General features: G+C 46.1%; 1 protein-coding gene across 1 annotated transcript; it reads right to left on the bottom strand.

Annotated features, from left to right (window-relative positions):
• Positions 1-779: 779 nt before the first annotated feature.
• LOC127107256 (uncharacterized) lies at positions 780-2,764 on the bottom strand. Its single transcript, XM_051044555.1, has 7 exons — positions 2,630-2,764; positions 2,460-2,546; positions 2,191-2,343; positions 1,730-1,891; positions 1,571-1,624; positions 1,310-1,450; positions 780-1,242 (listed from the first exon to the last, which is right to left on the bottom strand). Exons 1-7 carry the CDS (start codon positions 2,744-2,746, stop codon positions 862-864), a joined length of 1,095 nt encoding a protein of 364 aa, XP_050900512.1. The 5' UTR covers positions 2,747-2,764; the 3' UTR covers positions 780-861.
• Between the last annotated feature and the right edge of the window lie 7,581 nt (positions 2,765-10,345).

Raw genomic sequence — 10,345 nt, 5'->3', positions numbered from 1 at the left:
TTAATATGGTCACTATCACATATACTCCGATTAATATTCCAGCTCCGGCTAGTCCAGCACCCTTGACTATTACTTTTCCTAGTCCTATTACCTACTCTAGTGAGAAGGCTGTTCCATCGCATTATGGTTTAGATGTTTACTATCATAGGGTAAATCAAGAGGAGAAGCCTTATGAAGAGAAGACGTGTGTAGATGACAGTTTAAATATTGATAATCTTGTTGGCACAAGTAGAACTGCAAGAAGTGGTAGGGTTTTCCCTTCACAAAATACTCAAGATAATGTTGATGCCTTGGCTAAAGCTAAGGGTAAGAAAGTGAAGGAAGATAACCAAGAATATGTGCAGATTAATGTCCCTCAGTAGAGTGCAGTGCCTATTACTTTTTCCTCCCAAGAGCTGAAGAGTTGTTGAGGATAATCAGAAAAAGAATTATAAAGTGGTGGATCAGTTAAGCCAGACACTGTCTAAGTTTATTGTGCCTTAGTTGTTTACTTATATGTCTTATCATCTTCTTCACTTCAATTCACCTTCTTATACCATGCTAAGTTAAACATTCAACACTTATAGTTTTGTATGCTAGGTTGTTTAGGTGCTTATTTTCTTTTGGGACTTCTAATGCCAAACCTCTTATGCATGACCCTTAGGGCTTTGATTAACATGTCTAAATGTTCACTTATGTTTTAGATTCAACATCTTACATTTTATTCATATAAGCTTTCAATTTTTTTTAGAGCTTATAGACCATTGTAACAAGTAAGCTTATATATCTAGGGAGCAATATAAAACACAAGGGAGCAATAATTAACTTTATTTATTATGATTTTATGAAGCCTTTTAATAACTTTATTCTACGATACAATCATTAACATGACCTTCCACCAGGCCCACCATACAGAAAAGCATGACGAGCAGAGCCTCCTTCAAAACCACGATATAATAAGTCATAACAACTTAAATTACCATCTTTGTTTATCTTCATAGTTCTAGGATTTATATCAATTTGATTATATTCTGAATTAATTATCTCAACCCTTTCCATGAAACCCGAGTTTCTGAATTTTTCTTGTGGCAATCTTCCACTACCCATCGGGGGACTAACCATTCCAGGCGGAGTATAAGTTTCACCGCCATATCTAACAATAGATGCTCCTGAACTTAAGTGAGAGAATAGTTCTTTTGGAAAATATCCAAAACATTCTAGCCATGAGTATATACATAACCACCAATGACCCGTTACTTTATCCTACAAATATTTAAGCAATTAAAAGATAATAAAATATACATTATAAATTTTTTCAAATGAAAATTACCTGTTTGATTGTGACAACAAGAACCAATTTTCTAAACGTTCCAATGCTAGAAACATGTGATAGAACCATTCCAAGATATGTATTACTTCTGACTTGCACGAACCCAGGACAATGAATATCGTAACATCCTGATCCATCTGCCTGCATTTTTGTATCAAATTAAGCAAAACAATATTAAAATTATTTTTTTCTAATAAATTCAATAGTCATTTTATTAAGAGTATTTAAAAATTCTAAGGAACGTTAAATTTATAATAATACCGTCCAACGTGCTGTTAGGTGAAGTTGACTATCTCCATATAAATTTGGCATAACCTTGTAGATGAAAAGGATTGATACAAATAGTTCATTAAAAAAAGTTTTATTGAGACATGAAAAATAAACCAAATATACTAGTTTGAAATCTTAGAAACAACTTACCCCAGCGCCAAAAAATATGTTATTTAAATTAGATGGTGGACCACTCTCAACCCAAAATCCAGATAAACTATATTGTTTTTCTGTAAGTGTTAAATTATATGCACCAATGTATGCACATCCTCCATGAAATGTCATAGTTTGGTTTGTATCGAGGCTGATCGACTAGAAAATAATGACAAATATAATATTTAGATTAATAATTATAAGAAAATAATGACAAATATAATATTTAGATTAATAATTATAAGATTCTTAAAAACTAAATACAATGGTGTAGACCCTATTGCATCAACTTATTTTTCAATTTTTTAATTTAAATTGCACAATATATTTGTAGTTGTGAGAAATTATTTTTAATTAATATTGATACTTAATCCTCAATAAATATATTATGATAGCTTAAATTTATTATATGATTTATAACCTTACATTGCATGATATGATTAGGAGAGTCCACTTACATGATACTCATGTGAATTTGACTGAAAACCTTCAATTTGATGTCTTTTTATTTTCTTGTGAAAGGGAATTTTTCCTATTGGACATTCTTCAATGATTTTACCATCATAAGATGGCCTTTTTGACATAATGTTTCTTGTAAAAGTTGGATAAAGCTATTTGGCAATGAAATGGAAACAAAATAAGGATTTATATTTAAAATTATGAATAATAAAATGCATAATAAATCAAGTAATTTTATTAAACCTATAAGGATTTAAACTTTTTATACCTGGATTTTGTGATTTTTTAATAAAGGATGATTTAGAGAAGGTTGCTTGTGGATATCAACACAATCAAAATCAATGTCGACATGATGCTGGATATGTTAACAAAAATTAGAATCATGTAAAACTTATGTAAAACAAATTATAACAAAGGAAAATAAATAGTAAACAATACCGTCACAATATCAGATGTAGTAAAATAACTTGTCTCATTTGATAGAGTTCTAGTTCTTGCATCAACATTGCTACCTGCTATGCAAAAGCTAAGAACTACCACAAAAAATAACGTCATGACTTTATAGACTTTACTTTTAATTGATTTTTATGTAATACTTGTTTAATTATTTATACATATTTATACTAATAATAACATATGCTTCCCATATGAAATTGAACACAAAATTTTGAGTTTAAAATTAAAATTAAAATGATATTAAATTTAAATAAATGATTAAAAAAATTCAATTAATCTATTCAATATATTGTTATAACCATTAATTTCTTATAAATTGTGGATTTAAAATAATAAACTTGTTAATAATAAAATAAGATATTATTTATTTATAATCTTTAAGATGCTTGGGATTTGACAATCTAGTGATTTTAATAATATTTATGTTGTACCAATTAAATTTTAAAATTATTTATATAATATAAAGAAAGTAATAACTTTTTTAAATATTACTTTTTAGATTAATTGCATAACTAATGTATCTGATTAATTGATCTCACCTGATCAGGAGGGCCTTCCAAGGTCTTGGTGAATGGGCCGGAGAATGAAATGAGAGGGGGGTGTACCTGCAAGGTGCTCCAACGCTTAAGTCAGAAAAGGTACAGAATGAGATTATCAGAGTGTGAGTTTGAATACCTGCCCCTTTGCCATGAAAGGGGTATTTATATTGAGCCCCCAGCGCTGGGCCAAGGCTCCTAATGGGCTGGATTAGCTAGGCCCAAGGAGGAGCTGCCAGGGGACGCGTAAGAAGCGTTAAGACCTAGACCAAGGTCTGCCCCCTGGTCCAACTGCCCCTATCTCTAAGGAGACAATATAGGGGAGTTGGGTGACGTGGTGAGTGAGATGCCGTTATGGCTCTGCCCGACACAACTTAGGTGCCCGCGGCGTGGGTTGACGATGAGTGGATGGAGATCATATGAGGAGGACCCGCTCGTTGTCCGACACGTATTTAAGGGGCCGGGGAGACATTCTCCGGGCGGACGGTCGTTCACCTGACGTGTCCTCGTGGTCGCTTGGATACGGTCGTTTGGACGTGGGCTTGGCGAGCATTGGGCCGTGCCGTGCTAAGTGTCGTGGCCCAGTCCAGAACAGGAGCCCCCCAAGTCGAGTCTCTGAGCCAGAGAGATGACTTATGTTTCAACTAAGGGTTCCCCGAGACGATGGGGAAGCTTGATCGTTAGACAGGTGAGGTCGTAACAGACCTATTCATGACTGACATTTCTCCGGGAATGTCGGGGATGGAGGTGATCGGTTGATCTGCGCCTTCCTTGTAGTAAACGTGGGTATGGCGCGGGGAGGAGGCGTCTTGGTGAGTCGAGGAGACGGACAGGTGCTCGGGTCGTTTCAGCTTCTTATCTTTGATAGACGTGTCTCACGATTAGTGGCGTCGCTTCGTTTCGCGCGCAAAGACGGCGTAGGCAGGCTAGGCAATGATGACCTAGCGTGTTGGTCCACGTGCCAAGCCCTATAAAAAGGGGTTGAGTAACTTCATTTCTACCTTTTTTTCTCGCTCATACGTTCACCGGAGATCTCCACCTTCTCTCTCGTTTGCTTGCTCAACCGTCTGGACCGCCGTCTCCGCCCGTCCTCCTATCTGAACCACCGTCTTCTGCTCGGACACCACCGTACCCTTTCAACTTAACTATGTCAGGTATGATTTTCCACTGTGACCCATTCTTTTTCCTTGTTGTTTTCTGTCAAACGCATGATAATGTTGTAGAAATGTGGTTAGGTTTAACTTGGGAACAGTGTAGTGGACTGTAGGTGTATGTTAGATGGTAGAAAATAGGGTTGGGATCCTACTGTACCGGGCATAAACTTCATATGCTGGGCAATACTTGCATAGGCTGTATGAAGTTTATGCCCGGTCTCCATAGAATGCGTGCGCCACCGAGTTGAGCGCGGTTAGTGTCCGTCGCCGCTACGCCCTTTCACTTGACCTGCGGTGGAAGGGTGGATTTGATATGACGTCGAATTCACTCTTTCTGTCTGCGTTTCAGGTGCTACCGGGCGCTTACGACCGAGGAAGGAAGATTCTGGGTCCTCCACCGAAGACGCGACAATCGCTCGTCTCCCTGTCGGGGATGGGAGTGTCCGAGATGGTACCGAACACGCCTCCTCTTCCGGGCAGGTCGACTTCTCATGGGTTGCGGACGAGCCCTTGGAGGAGGAATCAGACTTCTGTGACGAGGCCATTACTGCTCACGCTATGGTCGAGACCCTAAGCCGGGAGGATCCACCAAACTGGTATTGCTGCGCCCCTAAGGAAGAAGACCGCATTTGTCATCATTTCCCGGGGAAGCAGTTCACCATGTATGAATTTGCTTTTCGTGAGGCGGGGATTAGACTGCCCTTCAGCTCCTTCCAGATGTCGGTCTTCAAGTGGCTCCGGCTGGCGCCGTCCCAACTACATCCTAATGCTCTCGCATTTATGCGGGCATTCGAGTTAGTTTGCCAGTTCCTCGGCATTGGTTGCACCCGGGCTCTCTTCTTCCACGTTTTCCATCTCCAGAGGTCTGGTTCCCGTGGTCGCCACAGTTGGGTTTCTTTCAAGCAGCCCGTGCGTCTGTTCAAGACGTACGAGGATTCTGTTCGCCATTTCAAAAGCCAGTGGTACGTGGTGATGCCGATTACCCGGGCTGCCCTTCACTCTCTCTACTACTATCAACGGGAACCCAACGGGGAGGAGACGCTGATGTCGAAGATACCGCTGAGGTGGCAGCGTGATCATTTCGATCTCTCCACAGCGCATTACCGGGTCAAGTACGCGATGCTCGGCGAGGAGGATAGGCTCGCGTACAAGAAGCTGGTCGATTACGTGCAGAGCTTCAGCTTGGCGTTCTGGGCGAATCGACAGGGCGTGCCCTACCTGGATGAGGCCGGGGAGCTAATCACCGAGACGCGTTATATCAATACGAAGGCTCTGCTCGAGTGTGATACCGAGGAGGAAGCTCTGGCGTTATTGAGTAGGCAGACTTTGTTTAGCCTTTTATTTCTGTTTATGACTTCGGTCGCTAACGTTTGTGTGTAATTTATTTGCAGGTGCCATGCCCAATGCTCGTGATCGGGTGCTGAAGCTAGCGAATCAGGTCGGCGCTCCTGACCGGGTGCCCAAGAAGAAGAAGAAAACTGCGGCCCGTGTCTCGGAGACTGCTGGCGATGCCGGGGTCGGTCCCTCGCAGGCGGCGAGCGTGATTCCTTCCTCTCCTCCTCGGCTTAACCCGATCAACATTCCTGATAGCAGCCCGTCGCCAGCGGCTTCTCCCCTCCATAAACGGAAGCGTCCGGCTGGGGCCCTTACCAGGTCGTCTCCAGGAAGTCCGAACGGACCGGGGAGCTATCTTCTACCTCCCTGCTATGTGGAACGGTCGTTCTTCAAGGCCGAGGAGTCGATTGTTGTGCCCGCGCCTGAGGCCAAGGCTATTCTGGACCAGGATGCTGCTGCTCGGAGAAAAGATCTGGCCAGGGATATTGCTGCTGTCATCCGGGTGATGGAGACGGCCATGGTTTTGACCGACACTTCGGTCTCCACTGCCTCGCTGGAGGGTGCCCTTTTGCAGGTCCGGGCGGAGAAGGAAAAATTATCTAAAGATCTGTCGGACTACAAAGAAGAGCATCAGCTACAGGAAGGGCTGAGCCGGAAGCTGGAGGAGGTGGAGAAGGAGAGGGACCAGTTGAAGGCTGCGACGGCGAGCTTGGAAGAGCAGGTGGCCGACCATCAGAAGCTGACCGAGGACAACGCTGGCCTACGGGCTCAGGTTGCGTTTCTCGAGGGAAAGGTCCGTCCCCTGGCAGATGAGACCGAGGAGGAACGCGCCCTTGGTTCGCGCGGTGAGTTGCTAGGGCATATTCGGACTCTCAACCAAGATCTCGTGGCCTGCTTCAAAGAGGGTTTCGACAATGCTGTCGAGCAGCTCGGGCTTCTGAACCCTGAGTTGGTGACAGCAGGGTCGGCCTATAACTACTGCGTCCGGGATGGTGAGATTGTCTGCCCGTTTGAAGTGGAGGAGGAGCTGGGGGGAGAAGAAGAAGAAGAAGAAGAGGATGAAGAGGTGCTCCGAGCGGAGTCTTAGTTTATCTGTTTTTCTTTGATTCTAGTTATCATGGCCTGCGTGCCTTATGTATTTTGGCCTTCGGGCGTTGTAATATGGCCTTCGGGCGTACTTGGCTTCGGCTACTGTTACCGTTTTTAATGTATGAATATTTTCGTTATCATTCATTGTGCTCGTTTGTGTCTGATACTTGTTTGTATGAATTCGTACTCTGCTCGACTTTGTTAATCTCCTCGGTTTAGGGAACCGACGAAGTGTCGGGCTTTGTGCCCGTGGGTATCGAAGCCCGGGTCCGTTGTTCGAACCCTGGTCCCGAGGCTTGGGTCCTCCCATCGCGAGCTGGGTGCCCTGCCAGTCTTGGTACTTCGACGTTGAGCCTTGGTCAAGATCCCAACCGTCGGGGAGGGTTGTGTTTGTTATGTGACCCCGGATCGTTCCCGGGTCTCGTGGTTCCTCCCTGGGGTTTTGGGGACGAAGAGCGTGGTCGTACCTGCCACGTCTCCCCGTGGTGTATTTAGCTGTAATATTGTCTAAGTTTTTCTGCGTTCCATGGTCGAGCGAGTTGTTCTCCTTGTAGGTTTTCTAGGTAATAGGCCCCGTTGCTCGTTTTGTCGCGGACGCGGTAAGGGCCTTCCCAGTTGGCCGCCAGTTTGCCCTCTCTCGGGTTTTTCTGGTTTCTTCTGAGGACCAGGGTGCCGACCTGGAACTCTCTTTTTATGACTTTCGCGTCATGGCGTAGTGCTATCTTTTGTTTGAGGGTTGTTTCCCGGAGAGCTGCTTCGGAACGTATCTCCTCGACTAGGTCGAGCTCGGCTCTAAGGGTTTCATCGTTCATTTCCTCGTCTAGGGGCTCCTCTGTCCTCCTTGTTGGCGTCCGTATCTCCACCGGGATGACCGCCTCGGTGCCGTAAGTTAGTCGGAACGGGGTTTCCCCGGTGGTAGAATGTGGTGTCGTGCGGTAGGCCCATAGGACGCTATGTAGCTCCTCGACCCATGCCCTCTTTGCCTCGCCGAGTCTGCGTTTGAGGCCACGTAAGATTACCCTGTTGGCCGCCTCTGCCTGCCCGTTCGTCTGCGGATGCTCGACAGACGTGAAATGTTGAGTGGTGCCCAGGCTGGCGATGAAGTCCTGGAATCCTCCGTCCGTGAATTGTGTCCCGTTGTCTGTGACAAGTGCCTGGGGTATACCGAACCGAGCGAGGATGTTGCGTTTGAAGAACCGGAGAATGTTCTGCGCGGTTATTTTAGCCAATGCCTCCGCCTCGATCCATTTGGTGAAGTAATCCACCCCGACGATGAGGTATTTATTCTGATATGATCCGGTGACGAAGGGTCCGAGGATGTCCATGCCCCACCACGCGAAGGGCCATGGGGAAGACAATGATTTGAGGTCGTTCGGGGGTGCGAGGTGCATGTCGGCATGTCGTTGGCATTTGTCACATCTTTTGACGTGCTCTTTCGAATCGTTTTGCATGGTCGGCCAGTAGTAGCCTGCTCGAAGGGCTTTTCGTGCGAGCGATCGTCCGCCGAGGTGTTGAGCGTTAATTCCCCGGTGTATCTCTCCAAGTATGTCGGGGACTTTCTCTTCCTCGACGCATTTGAGTAGTGGGATGGAGAATCCTCTCCGGTAGAGTTTGCCTTCGAGGAGTACGTACGAGCATGCGCGTCGTTTGACAGTGGTCGCCTCTTTCGGGTCAGCCGGGAGTTCGTCTCGTGTGAGGTAATTGTAGATGGGTGTCATCCAACAGTGGGCATCTCCAATAGCGTTGACCTCGAGTGGAGGCGGTAGTTTGTCGATGCTGGGCCGCGGGAGAATTTCTTGGATTACTGATTTATTCCCACCCTTTTTCCTCGTGCTGGCTAGTTTCGAGAGAACGTCTGCCCGTGTGTTGTGCTCGCGGGGTATGTGTTGAACTTCCCATTTTTCAAATTTATCAAGTTTTTCTTTGACGAGGGACAAGTACCCGAGGAGGTTGTCGTTCTTGGTTTGGTATTCTCCTCGCACTTGTGAGGCCACGAGCTGGGAGTCGGTGGATATTTTTACCTCTTTTGCTCCCAGGTCCTCGGCTAACCTCAGGCCTGCGAGGAAGGCTTCGTATTCGGCTTGGTTGTTTGATGTTGGGAACGCTAGCGCTAACGATACCTCTATCAGGATCCCTTCTTCATTTTCGAGGATGATCCCGGCCCCGCTGCCTGATGTGCTAGAGGCGCCATCGACGAAGATCGTCCATTTGTGGGCGCTTTCTGCTGGAGTCGGGCAGTGGGTCATCTCCGCGACGAAGTCGGCCAGCGCCTGAGCTTTCAAGGCTTTCCTACTTTCGTATTGTATGTCGAATTCGGAGAGTTCTAGTGACCACTTGAGCATCCTCCCGGCCATATCCGGGCGCCCTAGCAGCTGTTTGATTGGCTGGTCGGTCCTCACCTTTATCGTGTGTGCGAGGAAGTAATATCGTAGTCTCCTCGCTGTGTTGATGAGGGCCAGGGCGACCTTTTCGATTTGCTGATATCGGAGCTCGGGACCTTGGAGTGCTTTACTCGTAAAATAGATGGGCTTTTGTCCTTCGTCGGTTTCTCTTATTAGGACGGCGCTGACGGCCTCGGTCGCCACGGATAGGTATAAGTATAGGGTTTCCTTTTCTGATGGCCGTGATAAGACCGGGGGTTGGGACAGAACCTTCTTTAGATGGAGTAGCGCTTGCTCGCATTCATCGGTCCAGTCGAAGGTAGCCTCTTTGCGAAGGAGTCTGAAGAATGGCAATGCGTGCTGGGCGGACTTGGCGATGAAACGGGAGAGTGAGGCGAGCACTCCATTGAGTGACTGGATCGATTTTTTGGTTTTCGGGGTCGGAAACTCCGAGAATGCCCGGCATTTGTCGGGGTTGGCCTCGATCCCTCTTTCGGTGAGATAGAAACCGAGGAACTTGCCTGCCCGGACTCCGAACGTGCATTTCTCGGGGTTGAACCTCATTTTACACTGTCTCGCCTGCTCGAATACCTTCGTAAGGTGTCGAGCATGGGTTATCTCCTCGTGTGATTTGACGATCATGTCGTCCATGTATACTTCGAGCATGTCCCCTATTTCGTCCTTGAAGACTTTGTTCATCATGCGTTGGTATGTAGCGCCAGCGTTCTTGAGCCCGAACGGCATCACGTTGTAATAGTAATTGCCCGTCGGGGTCATGAACGCTGTGTGTTTCTTGTCTGCGGGCGACATAGGGATCTGGTTGTATCCACTATATGCGTCCATGAAGGACAAGAGTTTAAAACCTGCAGAGTTGTCAACGAGCGAGTCTATATTAGGGAGGGGGAAAGCATCTTTCGGGCAAGCCCTATTAAGATCAGTATAATCAACACACATACGCCATTTTCCATTATTTTTCTTAACGAGGACTACATTAGAGAGCCAGGTTGTGTACTGGGCTTCAGAAATAAAATTTGCCTCTAAGAGGTCTTTTACAGCTCGCTCGGCAGCCTCTGCCTTTTCGGGCGATTGCTTGCGTCTACGCTGTGCTATGGGTTTGGCTGCCCGGTCTACAGCTAGCTTATGACACGCGATCTCGGGGTCCAGCCCGGGCATTTCTGCGGCATTCCACGCGAAGAGGTCGGA

Source organism: Lathyrus oleraceus, chromosome 7 (assembly GCF_024323335.1).
Source record: "Lathyrus oleraceus cultivar Zhongwan6 chromosome 7, CAAS_Psat_ZW6_1.0, whole genome shotgun sequence".
Classification (NCBI taxonomy): Eukaryota; Viridiplantae; Streptophyta; class Magnoliopsida; order Fabales; family Fabaceae; genus Lathyrus; species Lathyrus oleraceus.
The sequence above is the reverse complement of the archived record's forward strand: the minus strand, read 5'-3'. Positions and strand labels throughout refer to the sequence as shown.

What these genes read in the sequence shown, in the direction of transcription:
- LOC127107256 (XM_051044555.1), bottom strand. Translation starts at nt 2,746, where the DNA reads ATGACGTTATTTTTTGTGGTAGTTCTTAGCTTTTGCATAGCAGGTAGC. An exon ending in TAAAAAATCACAAAATCCAG is followed by an intron (nt 2,344 to 2,459) that starts GTATAAAAAGTT and finishes ATTGCCAAATAG; the next exon opens with CTTTATCCAACTTTTACAAG. An exon ending in ACATATTTTTTGGCGCTGGG is followed by an intron (nt 1,625 to 1,729) that starts GTAAGTTGTTTC and finishes TTCATCTACAAG; the next exon opens with GTTATGCCAAATTTATATGG.